The 27,365-nt window shown below is 39.8% G+C and overlaps 1 protein-coding gene across 18 annotated transcripts in view; it reads left to right on the top strand.

Moving 5' to 3' along the window:
- Positions 1-27,365, top strand: part of DLG2 (discs large MAGUK scaffold protein 2) — a 1,545,411-nt gene that overhangs the window by 1,150,135 nt on the left and 367,911 nt on the right. For all 18 annotated transcript variants that reach the window (XM_004763483.3, XM_045071283.1, XM_004763486.3 and 15 more), the window contains one exon: positions 10,942-11,010. In XM_004763483.3, coding sequence (XP_004763540.1) covers positions 10,942-11,010 — 69 coding nt within the window. The remainder of the gene's footprint in view (positions 1-10,941; positions 11,011-27,365) is intronic.

Raw genomic sequence — 27,365 nt, 5'->3', positions numbered from 1 at the left:
TAGGTCATGATCTTAGGGTCCTGGGATCGAGTCCTGCCTTAGGCTCCTTGCTCAGCAGGGGCCCTGCTTCTCCCTCTTCCTGCTCTTCCCCCTGCTTGTGCTCTCTCTCTCTCTCTCTGACAAATAAATAAAATAAAATAAAATATAGAGAGAGCTCAGTAGTAAAACTTGTGGACTGAACAGTTAAACTGGAGGAGGACCAGTGATGATTTGCTAAGAATGCATGGTCCTTGTCTCTTATTATAATTAATAATTTGCATGAAAATGTAAAAGACATTTTATCATATTTGGAGATGATAAAAAACTACATGAAAAAGTGAAGTTCTGTAATGGCTAGCACATCTTATATACTCAATACATATTTATTCAGTTGAATTGATGACCTAATGTTAGCTCAGCTATAAAACTAGATCAAAATTAATACCACTAAATTTGATGATGGTAGATATTAATTAACTATCTTGAGTTTCTGAAGCCCCATATACAAGTACACGATAAAATTGATTTCAAATCATTTGATGTCAAAAATACATGAGATGTTAGCTTAACCTTAAATTTAATGACATAGTTAAGCAAACTTTAAAATTACATGTTATCCTGGGCTCCTCTGGAAGGAGTATGGAATACAGGTGGAAGAAAGTCAGCATCTCCTGGCACTCAGCCCTGGTTTGAACATATCTGGATCTCTGAATTCATTTCTGGGTTCTATAATTCAAGTAAAAATCAGAAGAAAAATGGGGTGCCTGGCTGGCTCAGTCTTTAGAGTGTATGACTCTTGATCTCGGGGTTGTGGGTTTGAGCCCCACATTGAGTGTTGAGATTACTTAAAAATAAAATCTTAAAAAAAAAAAAAAAAGAGTGCCTCGGTGGCTCAGCCAGTTAAGCATCTGACTCTTGATTTCAGCTCAGGTCATGATCTAAAGGTCATGAGATGGAGTCCTGCATCAACTTATGTCACCTATGCCAGGCTGTGTGCTCAGCGGAGAATCCACTTTTCTCTTTCTCTCTCTCTCTCTTTTTTCCCTTCTTCCCCCTCTCTCCCTCTCACTTTGCCACTCCCCCTGCTCATACTCTCTTTCTCTCTCTCTTAAATAAATAAATAAACCTTTGAAAGAGTAAAAATATGTATGCTTGTGTGGCTCAGTTGGTTAAGCATCTAGCTGAAGGCAGATGCTTCAGCTCAGGTCATGATATCAGGGTCCTGGGATGGAGTCCCACATCAGGCTCCCTGCTTAGTGGGGAGCCTGCTTTTCCCTCTGCCTACCATTCCACTGGTTTATAGTCTCTCTCTCTCTGACAAATAAATAAATATAAAATCTTTAATTAATTAATTAATTAATTTTTAAGATTGGATTATTTATTTATTTTCAGAAAAACAGTATTCATTATTTTTTCACCACACCCAGTGCTCCATGCAATCCGTGCAATACCCACACCTTGTACCGCAACCTCCCATCCCCCCGCCACTTCAAACCCCTCAGATTGTTTTTCAGAATCCATAGTCTTTCATGATTCACCTCCCCTTCCAATTTACTCCAACTCCCTTCTCCTCTCTAACACCCCTTGTCCTCCATGATATTTGTTATGCTCCACAAATAAGTGAAACCATATGATAATTGACTCTCTGCTTGACTTATTTCACTCAGCATAATCTCTTCCAGTCCCATCCATGTTGCTACAAAAGTTGGGTATTCATCCTTTCTGATGGAGGCATAATACTCCATAGTGTATATGGACCACATCTTCCTTATCCGTTCGTCCGTTGAAGGGCATCTTGGTTCTTTCCATAGTTCGGCGACCGTGGCCATTGCTGCTATAAACATTGGGGTACAGATGGCCCTTCTTTTCATGACATCTGTATCTTTGGGGTAAATACCCAGGAGTGCAATGGCAGGGTCATAGGGAAGTTCTATTTTTAATTTCTTGAGGAATCTCCACACTGTTCTCCAAAGATGCTGCACCAACTTGCATTCCCACCAACAGTGTAAGAAGGTTCCCCTTTCTCCACATCCTCTCCAACACCTGTTGTTTCCTGTTTTGTTAATTTTGGCCATTCTAACTGGTGTAAGGTGATATCTTAATGTGGTTTTAATTTGAATCTCCCTGACGGCTAGTGATGATGAACATTTTTCATGTGTCTGATAGCCATTTGTATTTCTTCATTAGAGAAGTGTCTGTTCATATCTTCTGCCCATTTTTTGATATGTTTGCCTGTTTCATGTGTGTTGAGTTTGAGGAGTTCATTATAGATCCTGGATATCAATCTTTTGTCTGTACTGTCATTTGCAAATATCTTCTCTCATTCCGTGGATTGCCTCTTTGTTTTTTTGACTGTTTCCTTTGCTGTGCAGAAGCTTTTGATTCTGATGAAGTCCCAAAAGTTTATGTTCGCTTTTGTTTCCTTTGCCTTTGGAGACATACCTTGAAAGAAGTTGCTGTGGCTGATATCGAAGAGATTACTGCCTATGTTCTCCTCTAGGATTCTGATGGATTCCTGTCTCACATTGAGGTCTTTTATCCATTTTGAGTTTATCTTTGTGTACGGTGTAAGAGAATGGTTGAGTTTCATTCTACATATAGCTGTCCAGTTTTCCCAGCACCATTTATTGAAGAGACTGTCTTTTTTCCACTGTACATTTTTTCCTGTTTTGTTGAAGATTAATTGACCATAGAGTTGAGGGTCCATATCTGGGCTCTCTACTCTGTTCCACTGATCTATGTGTCTGTTTTTATGCCAGTACCATGCTGTCTTGGTGATCACAGCTTTGTAATAAAGCTTGAAATCAGGTAACGTAATGCCCCCAGTTTTATTTTTGTTTTTCAACATTTCCTTAGCGATTTGGGGTCTCTTCTGATTCCATACAAATTTTTGGATTATTTGCTCCAGCTCTTTGAAGAATACTGGTGGAATTTTGATCGGAATGGCATTAAAAGTATAGATTGCTCTAGACAGTATAGACATTTTAACACTGTTTATTCTTCCGATCCAAAACCATGGAATGGTCTTCCATCTTTTTGTGTCTTCTTCAATTACTTTCATCAGTTTTCTGTAGTTCCTCAAGTACAGATCCTTTACCTCTTTTGTTAGGTTTATTCCCAGGTATCTTATGGTTCTTGGTGCTATAGTAAATGGAATTGATTCTCTAATTTCCCTTTCTGTATTTTCATTGTTAGTGTATAAGAAAGACACTGATTTCTGCACATTGACTTTGTATCCTGCCATGTTGCTGAATTGCTGTATGAGTTCTAGTAGTTTGGGGGTGGAGTCTTTTGGGTTTTCCATATAAAGAATCATGTCATCTGCAAAGAGAGAGAGTTTGACTTCTTCATTGCCAATTTGGATACCTTTTATTTCTCTTTGTTGTCTGATTGCTGTTGCTAGGACTTCTAATACTATGTTGAACAAGAGTGGTGAAAGTGGGCATCCTTGTCTTGTTCCTGATCTCAACAGGAAGGCTGCAAGTTTTTTCCCATTGAGGATGATATTTGCTGTGGGTCTTTCATAGATAGATTTGATGAGGTTCAGGAATGTTCCCTCTATCCCTATACTTTGAAGCGTTTTAATCAGGAACAGATGCTGGATTTTGTCAAATGCTTTTCCTGCATCAATTGAGAGGATCATGTAGTTCTTCTCTCTTTTCACATTAATTTGTTGTATCACATTGATTGATTTGCAAATGTTGAACCATCCTTGTAGCCCAGGGATGAATCCCACCTGATCATGGTGGATAATCTTTTTAATGTGTTGTTGGATCCTGTTGGCTAGGACCTTGTTGAGAATCTTAGCATCCATATTCATCAGTGATATTGGTCTGAAATTCTCCTTTTTGATAGGGTCTTTGCCTGGTTTGGGGATCAGGGTAATGCTGGCTTCATAGAAAGAGTCCAGAAGTTTTCCTTCTGCTTCAATTTTTTGAAACAGCTTCAGGAGAATAGGTGTTATTTCTTCTTTGAAAGTTTGGTAGAATTTCCCAGGGAATCCGTCATGTCCTGGGCTCTTGTTTTTTGGGAGGTTTTTGATCACTGTAATTAATTAATTTTTAAAAAGAAAAATGTTAGAGTATAGAAAAAAGATAGCTAGGGATCTTAATACCGTCTAATAAAGAGTCAGAAGCATTAAGAATGTTTATTAGAAAGAACAGAAATTGCAAGAATATCTGTCCTTCCATGGCTACTGTGGCTATATCAGTATTGCACCAAGAGAAAGAACTTTTCAGTAGGTATAGCTGTTCCACTGTAGATCATATTTCCCACATGTATAATAGGTACATTAAGCTAAGCTTCTATAAAATGAAACTCGGTTACATTCCTAGTGTCATTGTCCAAGTTTAGGCATTTATTAACTTTCTTTCTCATGATGATTTCCCCTGGTCTCCCCTCTTGTAGATTTGCTCCTCTTCCTTCCACTTTTCAGAGTATTTTTAGGTTTACCCTTCTGAATCATAGATAGCACCATATTGATCCCCAACTTTAGAGAGTTCATGATTGCCATCAAAATAAAGTCCAGACCTCTTGGCATGGTATTCACTGCCCCCCTTGACCCACCCCAAGTCGGTCTCCTGATCTCATCCCTGCCTAGTCTGCTCTGGCCAGGCCAAACCCTCAAGGTTTTCAGAACACAACATGTACTTTCAGTCCTCCATGATTTTGATCATACTCTTCTAGCTTCTCAGAAAGTCATCTTTCCCTTCCACACCATTTAAAAATATATATATATATATATATATATACATACACAGGGGAGCCTGGGTGGCTCAGTGGGTTAAAGCCTCTGCCTTCAGCTCAGGTCATGATCCCAGGGTCCTGGGATCGAGCCCCGCATCAGGCTCTCTGCTCAGCAGAGAGCATGCTTCCCTCCCTCTCTCTGCCTTCCTTTCTGCCTACTTACGATCTCTGTCTGTCATATAAATAAATAAAATCTTAAAATATATATATATCTTATATATATATTATATATATATAAGTATATAATATATATATCCTTCCAGATCCAGCTTAGATGGTCTACCAAATATACCTAGAGATTGATACTGAATAATGTTATCTATATGAAAAGATCCCATGTGGTTTATGTGATTTTACTGATTCTATTATCAAGTATTTATTGAGTACTACACCATTAAGGAATCAAAGAGTCAACCCAAGCACCTAACATGATCCCTGGTACATAGTAAATTCCCAATGAACATTTGTTAGATGGAACCAGGAGATGTAAATAATTATATGAGACAATTCGTGTTAAGTATCAGTAAAGCAATAGGAGAGATACCCAGCTTCATGTGGGAAAGTAATAGTTTTGTCTATGTTGCATTTGAGGTACTGGTTGGATACCCAAGAAGATATACACTCTTCTTTTTAAGAATGGCAACTTAATGCATGTGTACAAAGACAGGGGAAGTAGAAAAAGAGAAGAAATAAATAATAAGAGAGATCATATAAATGATAGATAAAGGTGTTCAAGAGAACGTGAAGAGTTATAAATGACAAGGAGAGATGAAAGTTATTCAGAAATGTGGGTAAAAAATGAAACAGAATAATGAAAACATACCAGGAGGTATTTTACGTGGATGGGACTTTACAAGGCACATTAAATTTCATTGTTATCACCTTGTTATTAAAAGACCCAAAAATCTTTTTGTGTTCTCCATAAAATGACATAGTTTTAACACTACAACATTTTGTAAAGACTAGTTATCCTGTCTCTTATTGCTTTAGAGTTGGAGAAAATTAAAAAGTCATTTATCATCACCATCTAGGTCCTTTGTGTTGCATGTGTAATAAAACAGTTTCAAATCAGATGCTCAACAAAATTTTAATTTCACACAGCAATAGAATTGCATCTTTCAGCACCATTCAGATGTCATTTTCTTAGGCAATAACCAGAGTCTCTTACTTGGAAAATCAGAGAGTTCCTGGAAAAGTGATTCTCCTGTTCTCTAGTTCAGTTTTAGTCAATGACAGCATGATTTTTAGGAAGGGAATAGGGCTATTACCTCTCTCTAAACCTGAAAAGGTCGTGGTAAAATTGACCTCTACAGTTGCCTGATTTGCCACTTCAGCCAAGCTGCCTAAGTACAGAGAGGTGCCACAGGATTTCTACCACATGATGGGACTTCGTCCCCAGTGTCATTGCTGTGACATTCTGCTGAGCCTTCTCATCCCACTCACTCACCATTCACTGTCACTCACATGCTCATAGATGTCCAGGGCTCATTAATAAGGTGGTGTGGATAGGAGAGAGAAGGCCCTCTTTTAAATTACCTTCATTAAAAAAATAAAATGATCTTCAAAAGCCACTGACATGCAAGTTGGACAGATATGGTGACTATAATGGGTGCTGCTTTATGCAAAACAAAACTGTCAGATTCAGCATTTCCTAACAAAATGTTTGGGATCCTGTATCTGAACTCATCACAGAGCTTTGCTTTCACTTTTCTGTAAGGCAACATGATTTGTCTTGGAGGAACAAGGACAAGGACTTTAGAGCCAGCAAACATGGGTCCTACTCTTGCTACCTACTAGCTGTGAGACCTTGGTCTTTAATTTCCTTCAAAAATGGGCATAATGGTTCGCTCTCGATGTTGTCACAAAGTTTGAAAGAGACGGTGCATGGGGCCTTGCAGATAGATGGAACTCAGACCATGGTTTTCATGCTTCAAGAAGGCATTTATGAAGCATGTTCTGTGGGCCAGCCCTGAGCTGAGAATGTGCAAATGAATAAACCGCACTCCTTTCTCTGAAAACAGGCGTCACTTAGTGGGAAAAAAACGACAATAACAACAATAGGCATGTAAATGAATGGTGGTGATTCTCAGTCTTGGGTGCTATTTTGGATGTGTGGAAGACATGGGATGGTGCACAGAGCAGCATGTCAACAGCATTAGAGTGGTGGAGGGCACATCCTAGAATGCTTTACAGATAGATTCAATTTTGTCTTAGAAAAATGATAGGAGGAGAATGATGGCCATTTTTGATAAGATTTTTTTTTTTTTAAGACGAGGATATTCTGAGCACTTGGCTCTGCAATGTTAAAAGCTTGACGTTTTAGCTTAGCCTCCTCCCATGCTGCTTCTTCCCACAGTTCTCAGAATTCCATCTGATTGGTCTGTGCCTGAGGAGCTGAAAGGGCCAGGCAGTAGTTACCTATAATCTGTTCGTCGTGGTGGAACTAGCCACACACTGTCTATGCAGTCAATAATATGGAATACATGGACCTGCTCGGTTCCGGGGGGAAATGTTTGGTGTTCTTAAAAAATGCAAGTTATTATCACCATCTGGTAGCTCCTAATACCCACTGTAAGTGTCCCCCCTTCAAGTCCTGCTTACACATTGCTATCAGGGAAGAACAAAAGTCCCTTGTGTCTGTAGGTCTTGATTATCCAGTAATTCGCTGTGTTTGTCTTAATAAAGTAAGAGGGTCATTAGATGTTGTAAAAGGCTCTGTTTCTTCAAAATTTTCACACCAGGAGAAACTGGCTGACTTCGCACGTGTAATATACGAGGAGTCAAATTCTGTGAGCACTTCACAGTATCTCCCACATTTAAGTGTCACTAAAACCTTAAGAGGGGCAGATGTTGCAGATAGATGGAACTCAGCCCATGGTTTTCATCCTTCAAAAAAGCATTTATGAAGCATGTTCTGTGGCTCAGCCCCGAGCTGAGAATGTGCAAATGAGCTGAGAATGTGACATTACTGGAATAATGTCGAGCAGAATAATAATTAGTTTAAGGTAGTGATAAGTAAAGAGAGATTGCTGAATATTTCTTTGTTTTAATTGTATGGGCTAGGCTAGCGGTGAGGAGGCAATCAGGAATTCCAGCTACTCATTTGTCTTGGTTAGCAGGCATCATTGATCTTTACCCAAAAAGGACTGTTGGTACTTTCTAAACCAGCGCTATATAGATGGTAACAGAAAGGATTAAACAGTTTAAACAAAAAATGCAATTAGCAAGTAAGCATATAGAAAAAAATGGTCACTTTCACTAATGAGGAAATACTTATAAATTGGAAGTATCATTTTGTACCTAGTATCAATTTTTTAAATTATACTGTTAGTGTCCATAAAATTGTGGTAAAATTGGTGTATGTATGTATATATATACATACATACATATATATATATGTACATATATATATTTAAAAATATATTACATGGAATATATATATATATATGGTAGAGGCAATAAAATGATAAAAAGCTTTTAAAAAATAATTAATAACATAAATGAAGAACCAGGTGAATGTTTCCATTTGGGGGACATAGTCAAAGGAGATTGTCAAATAAGAAAAAGTAATTGATAGCAATATGTTCATGCAGCATGTTTATAATATTAAAACAGTAGTATTAACCCAAATATCTAACCACAAAGAATAGTTAAATAAAATAGATCTCAGAGGAAGTAACATTATATAACACCAAAATAAAAATAATGGAGACCCTATAAAAATGCTTAAATTATAATGAGCAAATTTGGGATATAAAGCTATATATGGTCTGTGTATGTATAAAACTGTATGAAGCACATGTGGACATAGAGTCGATAGCATAGCATGGAAAGTACACACATTGGCAACAAGGTAGGCTTTAGTTTGAGTTCTAGTTCCATATTTGCAAGCTGTTGATTTCTAGTAAGTCATTTGTTTAGGTTTTGTGTGTTTTGTATTTTTTATGTATAAAATGTGGCTACTCGAAAAAAAAAAATGGGTACTCGAACATGCCAACAGGACAGCTGCAATAATTATAATTAGATAATTATGAGACATCTGAGACAAGGTAATGGGATTATATGTGATCTTTTTTAACTTTCTCTTATTTTGATGTTCATTATTTTATAATATTTTTACAATAGAAAATACATTTTAATATGATATTGATCACTAAATTTATATTGTACTCACAAATACACATCTTGTGGCATTGACTAGATAAATAAATGATCTGAGTAATTCTTATTCAGTGCTAAATATGTTAAAATACGCATTCTGCTAAATCATATTAGTTTATTAACAAACAATGTAGCTTTTACCATGTTAACACTGTTTTAAACATTATATTCACTGAATCCTTATAACAATCCCAGGAAGAAAGTACTGTTACTATCCTGATCTCACAGGTAAGAAACTGATCCGCAGAGAGCTGTAGATCACTTGACTGAGGTCACATTAGTCCGTGTGGTGGAGCTGGGATTTTAACTTGGACATCTGGCTACATGGTCCAACTCCTGAACGCTACGCTGCTTTCTGACTGTCAATCAAACCATGTTCAGGGAACATATATAGTGCTCGCCCCTATAAAGGATGCCAGGAAACACAGGGCATCATCCTTAACTTGAACAACGTTCTCTAGTTTTTAGCTACGGTGCCCAAATTCTGCTCCCTCAACCTCAGATAAATGTCATCCATGTCACAACTAAATGCAATTAAGAGAGATACCACTTCTCGTCCATAATGACTGGAGTTCTGGATGAAAATCTGGAGCCTACTTCTTGACTCTGTGACAATGTCGTTGTTTTCCAAAGTATGTGCTGAGAAATTGTGGAGTTGTGTGAAGCTGTCTAATGTTCTGCAAACATCTGACTCAGGTTTCTCTTTATTCATATATTTGTATATATACAGCTTCATAGCCTATATATACATATATATGTATATGTGTGTGTGTGTGTGTGTGTGTAACTAATATTACAACTAAGATACTAAATACTACAAACTAAAATTATACACTGAAATTAATAAAATTTTATTTTAGTAATAAAATTATATACATTTTATGATACATTTGAACACATAGGAAATCCACAAAACATTACTTTTTGGGGTTAGATTGTCCTTGTATATATCTATTGAAACTTCATCTCTAATTGAAGAGTATTCTGAGATTGCAAAACACATTCTTACAAATTTGAAAAATTGTCACCATTTGAGAGATGATATAACACGATGGTTAAGAGTAGTGGCTCTAGAATCAGTCTAAGATTCTAGTCTGAGAATCTAGTCTCAAGGACAAGTATTTACCACATGACTCAGGACAAGTCTCTAAACCTCTCCATACCTTAGTTTATTCGCCTATTAATGGGACAGTGTGTACCTCATAGGGTTGAGAGAAGTAAACAAATAAATTTAGACAAGGGATTCAGGCTACATGAGAGCTCAATGAATGATAAACATTATAATTTTTATTGCAACTGGTTATCTATAAAATCAGTCTTATTACTACGCAACCAAAACAAAATATGGATATCATTAAATTCTAAGATTGGCAGGACGCTTGGGTGGCTCAGTCAGTTAAGTGTCTGCTTCCAGCTCAGGTCATGATCCCAAGGTCCTGGGATAGAGCCCTGCATCAGTTTCCCTGCTCAGCAGGGAGTCTGCTTCTCCCTCTGCCCCTCCCACTCTCTCTCTGTGTCAAATAAATAAATAATAAAGCCTTAAAAAAAAATTCTAAGATTGGCATGCAACCAGAGGTCTCATTTTTTTGAGTTTTTGTGTTCACCCAACAGCTGAATTGTTATTAATTTTACAAGTAAGTGTTGCAAGTGTGAACTAATATGAAAACATACTAATTAAATACTTCTCCAGTTTTCAAATCCACTGTTTTAAAAAGTGTTATAAAAATATTCTTATTTAAAAAGTAATACACTGCATCATAATGAAATTATGAAAATTACCTCGTCCAAATACTTTTGTTTCTTTTCATGTCCTTCTGTCATTTCAAGGTTACTTTTAAATAATACATGCCAAAATCAAGTTATAAGGAAATATTAACCCCTTATCTGGTATAGTACCAGATTTTGGTGGATGATTCTACTTGTTATCAAAGAACATTTAATCTCCACTGTATTTCTTTCAAGATTGGTTCTTTTCTTCACAATAGGACTGATTAGAATGTGCAAAGCCATTTTAAATAAAAGATCTGTGTTTGTTTTTTCTTTCTTTTGTTGCAGTCATTCTCAACACAGCACTGCAACCCGCCAGCCTTCAGTGACTCTCCAGCGGGCCATCTCCCTGGAAGGGTAAGATAAAAATAATATGGAACCTTCTCTTAAACTAAACTGCAGCCTCATCTCTAGGGCATAAAGAAGTTCTCTGCCTTCCTTCCTTCCCTTCTTTCCTTTCGTCGTTCCTTCCGTTGGCAAATATCTATCAAGCTTATGTTATATGCCAAGCACTGTGCTAGGCACTACATTTAAGAAGTCAAATAAGATCTCTTCTTTCCCTTCCGAGGGCTCATTGCCTACTGGGAATGGCAGAAATACAGACACATATTTGCATCCAGCGTAAGCATCACAAAGGAGATGCATGTAAGGGATTAATGGAAGATCCAGGAAGGCCATCTAGCTGAGAATGGGCATCAAAGAAGGAGGGGAAGCAGGTCAGGATGGTTTCAGAGAAGGCATAACTGTCAAGCTGAGAACCGAACCCCCTGTGGGGATTTGCCTGACAGACACTGGAAGGAAGGGTTCTCTGAGCAGAAGAAAGGGCGCGTGCAAAAACACGAACACATGAGCAAGCATGAGGTGGCATAAGGCCTTTAGGTGATTCAGAGATTGGCCTCGGGTGTGTGAAGCAGTGAGGCAGGAGAGAAGAATGGAGATATTGGGGGTTCCTGGGTGGCTCAGTAAGTCAAATGTCCAATTCTTAATTTCAGTTCAGTTCAGGTCTCTGGGTTTGTGAGATCCAGTCCTGGGTCAGGCTCTGTGCTCAGCGAGGAGTCTTTTGGAGAGTATCTCTCTCCCTCTCTCCTGACACTACCCCTGCTCACACAGTCTCTGGCACTCTCTCTCTCTAAAATAAATGAATAAATTTTTAAAAAGAAAAAGAAAAAAGAGAATGGAGTTGTTGGCTGGACGGGCTTACATTTTAGAGGACTTAGTATTTTGTATTTCTGAATTCCCCAGTCAGATAAAAGCTGGAGGGGCTGGGGGAAAGGAGTTAGTATCTCCCTCCACTTGTTTTATAATTATAGCTGGTTTAATTGAGAACATTTAGTTGATTAATGTATAAAAATTAAATCATGTTACTTCTCCAGTATCTGTTACCAATTTTGTTTCAACCCTATTTCTCAGTGACACGTAGGCGTCCTTAATGGCATTTCAATTCAAATCTCTAACTTTATTATTTATTAGTCCTTTCTATTTTAAAATATTATGTTTTATTCAGACCTCTGTCCCTCCTTCTAACATAAATAGGACTTGGGTTCCACCAGAGCGTTCTGGAGTCGACAGGGGTGTGGTCCACTCTGTCTCTCATACCATCCCTCTAGATATTTCTTTCTCTTAGATTTCTCCTCTGGTAGTACTGGGGCAAAAAAAAAAAAAGGAAACAAGAAGTGGTATTTCCTCCCCATTCTACTGAGGCTGTTCCCTTTCTCTTGGTTATCTCTGGTGATGTAGCCCGAATGAGTGAATAACCAAACATGCACCAATGTTGAAAGACTCCCACAGCTTCTTCAGCCGAGTGATCCCCTGGGAGACCAAGCTATTGTTTCCACAGAACCCCTAGCAATAGCACACTGTGCCTTCCCATGCACTCACCACTGCTTGAACCATAGTCCTCCCTCCCATGCCTGGAGTCCCCATTTCTCATCTGTCCTCAGCAGTTTCAAACCTGAGACTTACAGGCCAAGTGGCAGCCATCTTTGCTTCCCCTCAGGTGGAACTTCCCAAGGACAGTCCTTACCTCTTTTGCCCCTGGTTGACCTTCTCATCTTCTCTCCCCATGGTTCTTTTCCATCCTGGGGAAGAACAGGGCAAAGCAGCAAACTCCATTGCTAGATGGATATCCACTTGGAAGAGATGTTAGTCTTTACTTCATGGAAGAGCATAAATATTATATTATAAATACTTTTCATGGAGTGCCCTTTCTTGCCCTCAGCTAAGGAAACTCCTTGCATGTCCCCAAACCCATAGGAAAGTGAGCAAAAGGAATGTGGCCTTTCCATGGGCACTGCACTCCCCACAAAAGGACACCTCCTTCCCCTGGTAGTCCTCCTCTTCTGTTTGTAATGGTAAAGAACATCAGACCACTTTAGCTCCTCTAGTAAACAAATAAACAAAATCAAAGAGGTGGGAGTAGTAGGCTAAATATGAATTCAGCTCTGGAGAATTAAGTAACTTTTTCTCAAACAGCACAGTATCTTCATTGTTAACGTTTGTTCTAGTCCGTAAAACAACAAAGGCATAGGAAGTTTCCAGTAGATACGTCACAGCATTTGGTTCTGTGGTAGTATTTAAGGTAGTCTAGATTCTGGGTCATAGCCAGACTCCCTGAGTTTAAATCAGGACTCAGGAACTTACTAGCTATGGGACAGCAAGTTGCTTGGGGTTTTTTTGTATGTTTTTTGTTTGTTTGTTTGTTTGTTTTTATATGCCTCAATTTCCTCATCTGTAAAATGTACATACTTAGTATCTTCTTACAGAGTTTTCTCAAAAATGAAAGTTATATATATTATTTTTTATAATAGTACTGGCATTATATGTGTGTTTTGCTGTAGCATAGTATAATGTTCATTGGTGGTGTTGTTAGACATAACATACTTAATTTATCAGGCAAGAGAATTTTGCATTTATATTAAATAAGGATTCATTAAAATAATCAGAGATCCTTGTCTTCACTGTACTTTGGAGAGACATATTCTTGTAGCACAGGTAATAATCACTTTTGGAAGCAATCCAAATCATTGAGTTTGCTTCATTGCTGCATCTATTTATATATATATGTAAATATATATTTATATATATAAACAAATGTATTTTAATTACCAAGATTATACTTAAATGCTCATTAAACACATTAAATAATAGTGTAAGCCTTTTCTACATAATGGCTTATCCTCAGCTCTGAAGGGAAGAATACAGGACCAGAATAAGAAATGCTCTTACATTTCTGGCATATGCATCTCAGAAAGTTTAAGACAAAGACGCTACATAAATGTGAGAGGAAATAGTTTCCCAAGCACCTGCAGTGCAGGTGTGTGTGGCCTTGTGACTATACCCTCCATAACACCCCATCGATTTCCTCTTCCTGGAAAATGCCATAGTTTAGAAAAAAATATTCCACAAAACTCGCTGATCACATTCTCCCGTGGACCGTGATCAATTTCGAATTCTGCATGTTAAATCGGACATGGGGAACGGATGAGGAAAGCACGTCCAGAGTTAACAAAGGGCTGGGACAGCATTCTATTCCAGAAAACATTGACAAGATGAGGATTCTATGATTTGAAGAAGGGAACTCATCATTAAAGAGATTACATTCAAAAAGTGCAACTTGTTGAGAATAAAAATAGTTCAGATTTGTGGATATGTCTTCAAGGGGAGAGAAAAGAAACTAGCATTTACCGAGTGCTTATCAGGTCCCTGGTGTGTTCTCATTTTCTCTCTCTCTCCTCATCCGTCTGTTAATCTTCTCTAATTTTGTTTCCAAAATAGTCATATAAAACCGGCATCCTTTTTTTTGAATCTTGATTCTCAGGGAGATTAAGTAATTTTCCCAAGGATACCTACCTAGAAAGCGCAGTTTGGATTTGAAATCAGGTTATACTCTGCTGTACAGCAGTGCAGCATGAAAAGGCTTTATTGAGCTGGAGAGCCCTAGTCGCACCATTCATGACTGCATTCAGAATAAGTTAGACACAGTGAAGAACTTCCTGGGACTTCCATTTCAAAATGAGAAAGAATTAGAACTGACTCTAAGCCTAGACATCATTAAACAGAGCTAATAACCCACCACTTGGAGTAGATCTGGAAATTCATGTACACGCTACGTAGCTGAGGTGTTTGTGGTAGAGGTGAGGGTATGGGGACTGAGCTGCGCACTGGTCTCTACATCATCTTCTTTGTTCCTTATGAGGACTTCCCTTGGCAGGACACAGAGTGGTGGTCAGTCCACATGTTGGCCATTAACACAGGGAAGATTTCCTCTAACTAGTCTAACTAATGCTGTTTTCTTTTAAAGCTGTTTACAAATCTTTTCTTTCTTCTTATTCACAGAACCTTATTAGCAGTTAGCCAATAAATATTCTTTGAGCCTTTTGCACTGCTTTCCGCTTTAGTGCAATAACATCTGTCATAACCACAATCAGTAATTCTCATTCTCTGCTGAGACCAAAAATGCAAAGGCCTTCCCCTCACTTCATAATACAAGGATGACTCCTTTTCTAAAATCAAAAGTGGTCAGGCACCTGGACAACTCAGTCCGATAAGCACCCGCCTCTGGCTCAGGTCATGATCCCAGGTTCCTGGGATAGAGTCCTGCATTGGACTCACTGCTCAGCAGGGAGTCTGCTTCTCCCTCTTCCCCTCCCCACTTCTTGTGATCTCTCTCTCTCTCTCAAATAAATAAATAAAATCTTCAAGAAAATGATATTCTCAGCTATGCTCCATTGTTTTAACTGACAAAGCATTTTGCCTCATATTTAGCAAATCCTGTGCTATGAAAAATATTGTGTTCCTTCCAGTCATGGAAGAAATCTGACTCTGGAATCAATGAATTGGTTTTGAATCCTGGCCTCTGCCATCTGTTGTTGTCAGTCTTAAACAGGACCCTTCCCCTCTCTAAGCATGAATTTTCTCTTAGCCAAAAGGGAGAATCGCACAGGACTCACTAGCTTTGTGCAGTAGCATGTACATATTTGACCCTCACTAACTACTAGCTGAATATGTACTTAGTCCAAGTGTTCTGAGAAAACAAAACTTCTATAGCTTAGATTAGTTTGAAGACAAACATTGAATACTTGTTATTAAATATATATGTACATATATTTACATATATAATATATAAAATTTCTGGATGTAAAATAAAATATTGGAGGTAGAAATAATGTTGCATTGCTGGAATATCTAGAAGGGGATGCCTCAGTCATTCTTTATAAGGTTCAGAACACTAAAACTCGTGCTGTATGTGCCCAGCTGGCCAACACAGAGAGAGATAACATGGCACGCAATCATTGTCACTGAGCACATGGTGCGAAAGTCATTTTTCACTTTGCATAGGCCAATAGGTCTTTAGCAGTATTCCCATTAAGGTGTTATACTGCTGAGTGGAGGCAATCAGCTGAAATGGGAAATTTCAGTTTTTTCAGAATTTCCTTCCTAATGATTTCATGAAAAGCAACTACTAAGGATATTTTTTAAATAAATGTACTTTAAAAGCCCTTATGTTTATATAGTTCTTACCTAAGTTGCTGTTTACTTGACATAAAATAAGTGAGAATGTTTCAGATTTCCAGTTAATTTGATCCATGAAGACAACAAAACTGTCTAATTGAGCCTCCACCTAGAGTTACTGCTGTTTTTTAAATCAATGTGTGAGTCATCTTTAACTCTGCCAGGCACTCGGGGGCAGAATACCATCCCCATTCACAGTGTGATCTCCTGCTTCAGGTTCAAGTTGACAGATACAGCCCACCACACCTTCATCTCTTCTTCCTCCTGGGACCCCATGAAAAGGACACTGAAAGAATAAAAAAGGGATAGTCCCATAATGGTAAAGGAAGTGAGAGGGGCATCAAAAGCCAAAAGATTCCACCACATGTGTAGATGACAGGAAGCAGATGGACCATACAGAACAAAGCAACCGCAGCCTTGAATCCCCCACAGAGGCAGGGCTGGCGTGTTCTGCGTAAATGCTGTCTCCTAGGGTTCTGTTTCCAGGGACGCCACCCACAAAAAGGCCCACCACAGTGCAGCAGCCTTGCCGGCAGGGGCCTCCTGCTCAGGAAGGGGGCAGAACTGCCTGGCAGAGCCCAGGAAATTCAGAGACTTCAGAATAGTGACAGCAGATGGGACTGAGCGTGGAGTCTGAGAATAGGACTGAGGGTACCCCCACTCAGCATCCACAAGCCTGACACAGAGCGACTGCTGGACAAAGGACTTAGCACCAGCCAGGAAATGAAGGCTCTCCTTTAAAGAAACAGAGCACAGCCAATGACAGGGATGGTTTTCAGGTTTGCGTACGTAACCGGAAGCCTGTCCATGGAAAAGTCTCGCCCTTAACTGCAGCATCCCCTGTAGCCTTTCTACTATTTCATCCTTGAATATGCACAGCCAGCCACAGGTTACCAAATAGTTTAACAACACCTGCAAAAGGACAAAAACAAGATTAAAACACACATGCACAGAGAAAAACTATGCTCGTGGAAACAGAAATAATTCTGGGAAAAAAATAGGATTTAAAGAAAGGCTCTCATAAGCATATTTTTAAACAATACGGAGGTAACTACTAGAATGAAAATCAAAATGGTTAAAAGCGATTGCCTCTGGGAAACTGGGTAGGCTTCTGGTGTATGTGTTGGGCGGGGGTGGGGGGGGTGACATAAATTGAACTTCTGGAACAAGGCAGAGGTTTATAAAGGGAAATCGTGAGCCAAAACCTAAAGTACTTGGCTAACAGTGCCAAGAGGACCTCTCTTCAGCTCTCAAGTAGCGTTCTTTCACCCACTAGAGGGCGCACACTTGGTTTTACACCTGGTTTTATTTTACCTTACAAGAACGTTTCAGTAACATTCTAGAAGCAGATTCCTACTAACTGGTATTTTCACCTCAGTGAAATAGCTGGCCTGGAGCCTGTTGACCACCCTCTACAAGTGGCACTTCACAAGAAGCTAGAGAGCCATTGTCAGTGATACCGTAGGAAGGACTCTTTATAGAGTGGGTGGTTTATCTAACTGACCCTAACTAAATCTCTCTCCCAAATAGAGAAGTTTCTGAGTATCCAAAGGATAACCAAAAGGCAGTATGTCTGTAAACAGATAGATCTAGGGGGAAAACCCATCCTCTCAGATTAACTGTTCTGTGTTGGTATCATTGTCATTCTTTCTTAGAGGGACAGGCCTGTCTTGATGGGAATGGCCATGAGCCTCTATTTGACACAAGAGACTCCCCTCTCCACACTCTAAGACCTCTGGACTCTTGAGACCATGGCACCACTGGGGCCAGGGAGCCTCTGATGTTCCCATGTGGGGTCTGAACAAGTGTGCTTTCCAAGGAAAGAGAACTCTGGGAACAGAACCTTGGATGGAATCATTGGCCCTCTTATTCTCTACCCAGTTCCTTTTACCCTGATGGGAAAAGCTTTTTTATAGCTAATGTGCTTCAGATGTTTTAAGACGATGCTGACTTAAAATAGTCTTCTTAGTCTAAGCGTCCATTCGATTCCAAAACACAAGGTCACTATAGAAAGTGCAAGCCTTATTGACCTGAGAAATAGGAAAGCTGGGTTCTATGTTCAAATCTGTCACCTCTTGCAAGTGTGATTTTGAGCAGATCTCAGTTAACTTATATGCAAAACAATAAGGTTGAGTTAAATCAATGTCTTGGACTTTTTCCAACTCTAACATTGTATACCTTCATGAGTTTTGAAAAGGAAAAGTTTGACATCTGAACTTCTGGAAATATTTCCAAATGTTAAGCCCAAGGGACTATTGGGCTTTAGACAGCTGGCCCTCAAGGGTAGTGGCTTGGGTCATCTCTACCCACACACTCACAGACCCAGCCATCCTTCAGGATTTGTAACGAGAATGAACGTTCAACTTCCTTCCTTACCCTGAAGTCTGTCCAACACATTTCCTTACCTTAATCCTCAAAAGCAGTGCTAAGCTGTTTCCCAGACTAACCAAGGGGGGCCTGATATGCTGAACTACTTTCATACTTGAAAGAGAAGCATTGGGGTGCCTAGGTGGCTCAATGGGTAAAGCCTCTGCCTTTGGCTCGGTCATGATCTCAGGATCCTGAAATCAAGCCCTGCATTGAGCCCTGCATTGAGCCCTGCATCAGGCTCTCTGTTCAGCAAGGAGCCTGCTTCCCCCGTCTCTCTGCCTGCCTCTCTGCCTACTTGTGATCTCTTTCTCTGTCAAATAAATAAATAAATAAATAATATCTTAAAAAGAGAAAGAGAGAGAAGCTTTGTTCAGGTTGTTATTTGCTGGAGTCACTGGTCAAAAATATGAAACTTTGTTAACCATAGAAATGTACGTGACCCCACCAAAACAGGGGGCCAAACTGAGTTAAGAGGAGAAGGTTTTTGTGTATCTTTAGAATGTGTTAAGAAATACATGTAGTCATTGCCTTCTTCTTTAATTTGCTCTCCGGCTAGCGAAAGAGTTTAGGGAGAATACAAGAAAAAAAGACAAGCAACTAGGTGATTTTTAGAAATGCTTGGGAAAAAAATCAAATTTCCTCCTGCTTCTCCCCAAAATATTTTTGCTTGTGATTTATGATGTGTTAAAGACAGACTCCTGTTGGGTGAGAAAGCTCTGGATGAGAGTCCCAGCTCTCTTTTTTTTTTTTTTTTTAAAGATTTATTTATTTATTTATCAGAGAGAGAGGGGGGCAGAGAGCAAGCACAGGCAGACAGAGAGGCAGGCAGAGGCAGAGGGAGAAGCCGGTTCCCTGCCGAGCAAGGAGCCCGATGTGGGACTCGATCCCAGGACGCTGGGATCATGACCTGAGCCGAAGGCAGCTGCTTAACCAACTGAGCCACCCAGGCGTCCCCCAGCTCTCTTTTGTTGCTAGGTCACCTGCTGGGGATCCTAGCTACTAGGAAAGGAAAGTTAACGGAAGTTAAAGGAAAAGAGGAGTTTACACACCCCTCCTTTCTTCTCCGGAGGGAGGCAGGACCATCAGAGCTTAAACCTCAGAGGACGCATTAGAATCAATCAGAACAGCAGATAATTCCAGAGCGTATGTTTCCTGTAGTTCACACCTTGTGTTTGCTTTTCATTTCTCTTCATGTCCCTGCAGTTTCCACCTCTGCTCCTAGTGGAGCTGTCAGCTTATTTTCCTAGCCCCATTTCCACTGGCCTACTGCTTCTTTTTTCCATTTCCTTATTCGATAAGACATCCTTCCCTAGGCCTTGTAATCTTTCTTCCTTACATGTGTAGAGCTGAAAGTATAAAAGGTGTCATCACAGCAAACTGTAAGGATTGCCAAACACTTATCAGTGTTGAAAACCCGCTGAGGCTCCAGAGAACCAGGGCAGGGGCTGCCAATTCCTGGGAGCCTAATTCTCTCCCAGGATCTGGGTTCTGTCGCCATCTGCTGTTGAGATAACAACTATGGGGGAAACAAAGACAAACCCAAACCCAAAAATGTCCACTTTCTTGTATATGATGGAAGTTTTCAAATTTGGAATTTCAAGTAAAATATGAACATAGACTTTGGGAGTTAACAAGGAGTTTCTAGATGTCTGTTTTTTAGCCAAAGACTTTTATAAACATTAACCACCGTTATTCTTATTATTCCATCAGAGAAAGTCTTCCTTAAAACAGTGAAATAGGAAAGACATAACATAGGAGTGCCTGGGTGGGGCAGTCAGTTAAGCCTCCTACTCTTGGTTTCAGCTCAGGTCATGAGCTCAGGGTCCTGACTTATACCCTGCGTTGGGCTCTACGCTCACCATGGAGTCTGCTTGGGATTCTCTCTCCCTTTCTCTCTGCCTCCTCCCCCCCGCCCCAATCACTGCATAGGCTTGCACACTCGCTTTCTCTATCTAAAGGAAATAAATTTTTTTTTTTTTAAAAAGGGAAGACATAAAAAAAGAATATATAGCACTCCATCATAAAAGCAGGCAGATTAGAGACATAAACAACAAAGTCCAAACAGGGTATTTTCCTTAGTCAAATGCTAAAATTATAACATCTTTAAATATTTTGTATTTAGTAACAGCTGATATAAGTGCTTTCTGTGGATCTCATCTAGTTCTGACAACAATTATTATTACTGTACATGGGCACACTATCCTGCTTTATGGATGGGGACAATGAGGCTTGGAGAAGTTAAAGGTGCTTCCTGAGGTCACACAGCTACTAAGTGGCAGGCTTGGAATATAAAGCCACATTTTTAAATCACTACCTTTTCTTGCCCTCTCAGAATTATATGTGTTTTGTTATTACAAATGGGTCAATTTGGAGACCCAAGTAAGGTGTTGAAATACAGTGTGGAGCTCAGTACAATTCCCGGGGCTTTGGAGGTTTTTGTCATTACTGTTATTGTCAAAAATCCAGTTTTCCTATAAGAACATTAACAAAAATAGCACAGGCACCTAACAGTGATTTCACTTATTTTGCAATGTGCTAAATTAAAAGAAGTGGAGAAATAATGTTTCTGTACTGTTGGCATCTGTTTTACCCAGCAGGACTAGGAAGAAAGCCGGGAGGGACAGGTTAGGAATCTGGTTATCAAGAGCTGCTGGGCTCTCCTGTTTGATGGCCTTGGACATGAAGGATGTTCATGCCAAGTAGCTGGAATTTATTTTAGAGGGATGCCACAGAATCTACTGCGGAATTCAGTTTGTTGGGGTTTTTATATAAATAATTCTTATTTTTTGCATAGTTCAATGCCAGTATAATTAATTATCCATGCATGTCTTCCTTAGAAACCTTTTCATTTTTTTTGTTTGTTTTTTTTTAACAATTTTATTTATTTATTTGACAGAGAAAGAGAGAGATCACAAGTAGACAGAGAGGCAGGCAGAAAGGGGGAAGCAGGCTCCCTGCTGAGCAGAGAGCCCTATGTGGGGCTCGATCCCAGGATCCTGAGATCATGACCTGAGCCAAAGGCAGAGGCTTAACCCACTGAGCCACGCAGGCGCCCCGAAACCTTTTCGTTTTTAATAAAGTGGTTTAATAAAAGGGCTCAAAGCAAGTTGTAAATAAACTCCCTCCTTATTATTATATAATGAAACATACTCAAAACAGTGTGCTGCAGAATATTCAACTAGAAAATTGCCCCCTCCATCAATACTCTTAATTATTAATGCTAATGATAATATGGTCACCCATGACGTCAATTGAGATGGCACTGAAGAGCTAGTCAATGTACTGAATGAACCAAGAAGGAATTTTTTTTAAAAAAGCACGCAGTCATAGGTTAGTCAGGCTAGTAAAAAAAAAAAAATGAATACAGGAAACCTATTCCTTAACAGGATTTAGCTGCCCAAACTGGCAGAAACACTTCTTAGCCACAAATCTCCTTGTAATCCTGGCACCACGTGTATTGGCCCCATTATCCTTCTTTGGATACTGCCCTTTTTCTTGTATCTTTCTAGTATGAAGGCTGCTCTTAACTGACTTGTGTGTGTTTGTGCCCAGTAAATAAAATTAATTGGGAATATAACGATGAGCCATGCAGACACTACTTCTGCCCCCAGCCTGGCCGGGAGAAGCAGATATTAATCAAATAATCACCTAAACAAATGTAAAACAAATGTAAATGTAAAACAAATGTAACTCTGTGACTATATCAAGTACTGTGAAAAGAGTGGCCTGTGATGCCCAGAGTGGCCTGTAAGAGGGGATCTGCAGTAGGGGACTGGGAGGTTGACGAGGTCATGGAAGGCTCTCATCTGAACAATGAGTAGGCCTTAAGTAGGCAAAGAGAAAGGGCCATCTCAAATGGCTGCACAAGCAGTGATGACCAATCTGGATGTATTTCTGAGCTGAGCACTGACTAGAGCAAAGTGAGGTCAGTAGAGCTTACCCTTTAGAAATTTATAATGAGGAGGCTGACTCGTGGTTGACACTCTCATTCAGAGAGGCCATCTGATGGAGACTTCCACTTGCTTTATCAGACGGTATGGTCTGCAGAGATGGGATTTTCTGAATCCCATCTCTGATCATTCTGCTGTTCCTTTGGTTTTTGTTTGATGTGTCTGTCTGCTTATTTGCCTGCCTGTGTGCCAGAACTTGGAGATCCTTCCTTGCCACCGCAGCTTCCAATGCTTCTCCTCTACCTCCTTTCCTTTGCCCCTCCTACTCTCTTTTTCCTTCCCCCTCCCTTCCTCTCCATAAACTGCCCCCTCCTCCTCCTTTTCTTTTGAGTCTGCATTCATTTCTTTTTCATTTTTTGTCTTCTCTCCTTTTGCTATTCACCCTGAAGGCACTAGGCTTATGTTTGGACAGCGTATTATAATTTACAAAGAAATCTCACGGACATTATGCTGTTTGACCCCAGTAACAATTTTGTGAGAATCATTTATCCTGTTTGCAGATGTGTCACAAGGTAGGTGACTTCCTCAAGATTGTGTATCTGGGAAGGGGAGGAGCTTTGACTGCACACCACTGTCATCACTAAACCATCCTACCTCAACGCAAATGTCAGAGGCATCCCAAATGTATCTTTTAGTCTTTTTGACAGAGGAGGCCCTTCATTACCCTGTCTTTATTATTCACAGTAATGAGTCTAGACAGAAGTTGTGGTCAGAGAGGTTTTCTGGTTGCCCATCCATCACATGAGTAGGAACAGCTTCGGTCTCATCTGATGAATATTTACCGGACATTGCATTTGACCTTGAATTGAACCCGTAATTGGAAAGATGATTTTCTTTATAATATTTCTCCTTGCCTGGCTGTGACCTGGGAGGTGGCATGGCTGTGGAGAGCAGGGAATGAAAAAGACTGCTTTGAGAATCATTTATCAGCCTTCATTAGATTACTCATCTTGAGACATCCATCTTTGTATGTCCAACTGAATCTGGTGTTTTTCTCTGCATATATTGCTAACCCCTCAGAGACCTGCAAATTCCATTAGGATTTTTGTTTACTTCCTCTTCCTGGCCAATTATAAAGAATTTAAAGAAAGAGCACATCCATATCCTATGCCACAGGCCAGATGCCCCTCCATTACCAGAAAAGCAGCCAGTGGTCTTTCTCCTTTATTTAATCTCCCTGCTGACTTCCAGTCCTGGAAATGTTTACTCTACTGAAGCATGCTTTTGAAATGTCAGTCAGCAACCTTTATTGATTGATGGTTCACAGTTGGTAAAGGCTCCTGCTGGTTGCATGGAAGGTCTGCTCAGGGACAGTTGCGAAGGAGACAAGTGCCACCCATCCATTCATTCAATCAGTCATTGACTTGATTGAGTCACCTTTTACTCATTCTTTCATTCAACTAAGTATTTCCTGAATGCCCAGTATGTACCAGGCACTGTAGTGAGGCATTTAAGATAATCAAGAAGAAAACGGCCTGTTTCCTTTTCTTGAGGAGCAGAGAGTCTAGCGGGGCTGACACAACATTGAAAATTGCAATAATTCCACTCAACTTGTATCTTTGTGGTTTCAGAACATAACAAGCAGCTGATTTGGGGAGAACAAGGAACCCTTGTTTGGATGTGGTTTCAGTAATTTTTATCAAGGGACTACCAAACCCAAAGGGAAAAGGTACTCTCTTCAGACTGAGGAAGTTCTATGCTCGTGTGGGCTGGTATCAAGAGTTGCAAATCTTTATTATAAGCTCAGGTCTATAAAAACCACACAGAAGTGTAGAAGGGAGCCATGCTTTTCACAGCCTACTCATTCTGCAAATGGGGAAATTCTGTAGTCAAGCATTAGTTATACACATTGATGGGAAATCGCATTTCAGTATCGATGTTGCATGGTATTTAAACGTGTAAACATTGCACCCCTGAAATGTTTACTTGTCCTCAATTTCCTCTCCTTTGTAAAGCAGCCTTGTGTCATTTTAAAAACATGACTTATGATTTATCTCTACTTTTATTTAAATACTGGCTCTTACTAGCTTTATCACCTTGAGCTGTTACTTAACTTGTCTGAACCTGTTTCTTTAACTTGTAGAGTAAAAATTAACAGCTCCTTCATGAGATTGTTTTTGGAGAATTTTTTTTTTTTTTTTTTTTTTAGTATGTAAACATCTTAGCACAGCTCTTATCAAGCCCTAGGTACTGACTAGGAGTTAATTCTCTCTTTTCTCTCCCTATATCCCATCTTCCCCTTTTCTTTCTGATGGGCTAGAACCTCTTCCCTCATACCAGGCATCAACTGCAAGAGTCTCCCTTTATTGTTCATTTAACAAACATTTCCTCCGCACCTGTCTTGTGCCATCGGGGAGATAGAGTCAGTAGTGTAGAAGATAGCACAGCACATGGCAGAAAAACAAAGGAAGAGAAGAGAGTTGGCCCTATTTAGAAAGAGACACCATAAGTCCTAACACCCTTCTACATACAGAGAAAAGAAGTTCTTTATGGCAGGCTTTCAGATGAGAAAGCCGATGAGAAAAGAACACTTTCAGGTAAAATGTCACCTCATCCCACCTCCTTATTTTGCATATGACACGCTAAGTCCAGGGCCCATGCATGTGTGTATTAGCTCACATACACTCACACACAGCTGCTCTTTTCATGCACCTGAGTCTCCAGTGGTTTCCATTACATTCAGTGGGTTTGTAGCAACTAAAACATACCCCCAGGATCCTTTCTTGATTGCCTCTGTAACAGATCAGATCCCTGCCAGACAACTTAATGCTTGGAGTTGTCTCCTTGTTTGATGTCAAAGTTTCTCTCCTCTACTAGACTCAAAACTCCTAAGTTGCTTCTAGGTCCTATCCTATTTCATAATTAGGAAGCAGCCTCCCAGACACAGGCTATGTTTAACAAGCGATGATTTGTTGAATTTCCTTCTCATACTGTGACCTGAGGAATAGGGAATTCGTTCTCCCTGGGTGACTGATTTTTCTCTACTTCCAATCCTTATTTTACTAGAGGAGATAAGCCAACTGATCATATTCTTCTTCTCCCTGGGCAGCCGCAAAGGCTTCTGTAGACAGTCAGAGTATGATGCTGCCATGGCCACTTTTAGCTGGTCAATATTTAGACAAGAAACTTAACCTTTCCAGACCTTGGTTTTGTTATCTTCAAGTGAAGAAATTAAAACCCGACTTGCAGGGACACCATAAGGGTTAAATAGTCTTAGCTCTTAATAAATGTCAGTTATTATAATTAAAAGCTTATGTCATTAACCAAAATATAAATTTGTATTATAAATTGTATTGTTCAGATGTGAAGAACACCAAGGCTGATGGTCGTGGTTTCACTCCCTCTTATCAGATTCTGTGTAATTTTTGGCATATTTAAGTGGGTTGAATGTGCTATAGTTTACAAAGCTAAAGGAGTGCCAGGTCACTATCCATCGGTCTGTCCCTCTAATTAGCTAAATAAACCCTGTAACAACACCTCTCACCCTTGGCAGGAGAGAACCATGACTGTCAAAAGTTGAACCTTTTGTGTTTGTGAGGAGTGGCCTTGGAGTAGACTCCAAGTTTTAATTTATTTGGGGACATCCTCAATTTGAGGGGAAAAGTTAATTTGAGAATTAAAGTTGTCAAATATCTAAAATATTGCCCTGCCCACCTGTACACTTTCCGTATGGGGAAATTATCTGAGTCCAGAGACAGGAGATTTTTCCAAGGCCACACCAAAGCCAATACCAGAATCGAGGCTTGTTTGTAATGTCCTGGCCACTTCTCTCTTTCCAGAGGAGAATAAGATGAACAGGAGCCTTCCTCTGGTTATTCTTTTCTCACTTTTTCTTGCCTTCTCAGTATTTATCCTTCATCTGAGACTTAGGTAAGGCACATTGAGCTTTCTAGAAATGTGTGACTTCAGTGCTGAGATGTGAGGATTGTGGCTTAAGTGACACATCCAAACACCCAGAAACCCAGATCAAATTGAGCTGTGATTACGGCATGTAGGGCTCGTGAGAGAAGCAAATCTGATATGCAACTGTTAACGCAGACATACCAGGACAAGGGAGATAGATTGACTCAGAGCTTGTTGTTGTCGTTGTTTGGGTTGTTTTTATAGGGCTTCTTTTGCCTGGAGAGAGAATGATTATTGGGAAATAGAAGTGCTTTATGGGAGAAATTGTGTGAAGAGATATGAAATATTAGAAGATTTTTGCCCTGTATGGTGCTGACCTTGTGACATACCCATGAAGCCATTTCTTTTTTTTTTTTTTTTAAGATTTTATTTATTTATTTGACAAAGAGAGAAAGTGAGAGAGAGAACACAACCAGGGGAAGTGATATGGAGAAAGCAGGCTTCCTGCCAAGCAGGGAGGCTGATGTGGGACTCCATCCCAGGACCCCGGGATCATGGCCTGAGCCAAATGCGTGCGCTTAATGACCAAGCCACCCAGGCGCCCCTCCATTTCTTGTCTGACAGAATTTCTATCACATAACCTTCAGTATCACATCAGGCATGGCAAAAATTCTGGATTGGCCTTATGAAGAACAGAACTTACACTCTGCAGATCAATGCGTGGGGTGTTTTTTGTGGCCATCTTTACTCCTAGACCAAGTTCTCTCATCCCTTTGCTACCCCCCCCATTGTTTTCAGTTCCCAGTGTTACAATTTTGTTTTAGGTTTTTGTTTTTGTTTTTAATCAAAACAACCTCAAGATCACCTTACTTGCCCTGAGATATAGGTGTCTGCTACGTTTTTATTCCACAGTCATTTTCTGAGCATGTTCTCTGTGCCACGTACTTGACCAGGTATTGGGGACACACGAACAGATGAAAGGGAGTTCATATTTATTAGACACTTCCTAGATGTCAGACACTAACTCACAAAGTGAAT

The sequence above is a fragment of the Mustela putorius genome, unplaced genomic scaffold (assembly GCF_011764305.1).
Source record: "Mustela putorius furo isolate JIRA1106 unplaced genomic scaffold, ASM1176430v1.1 tig00003987_pilon_pilon_pilon, whole genome shotgun sequence".
Lineage (NCBI taxonomy): Eukaryota > Metazoa > Chordata > Mammalia > Carnivora > Mustelidae > Mustela > Mustela putorius.
The sequence above is the reverse complement of the archived record's forward strand: the minus strand, read 5'-3'. Positions and strand labels throughout refer to the sequence as shown.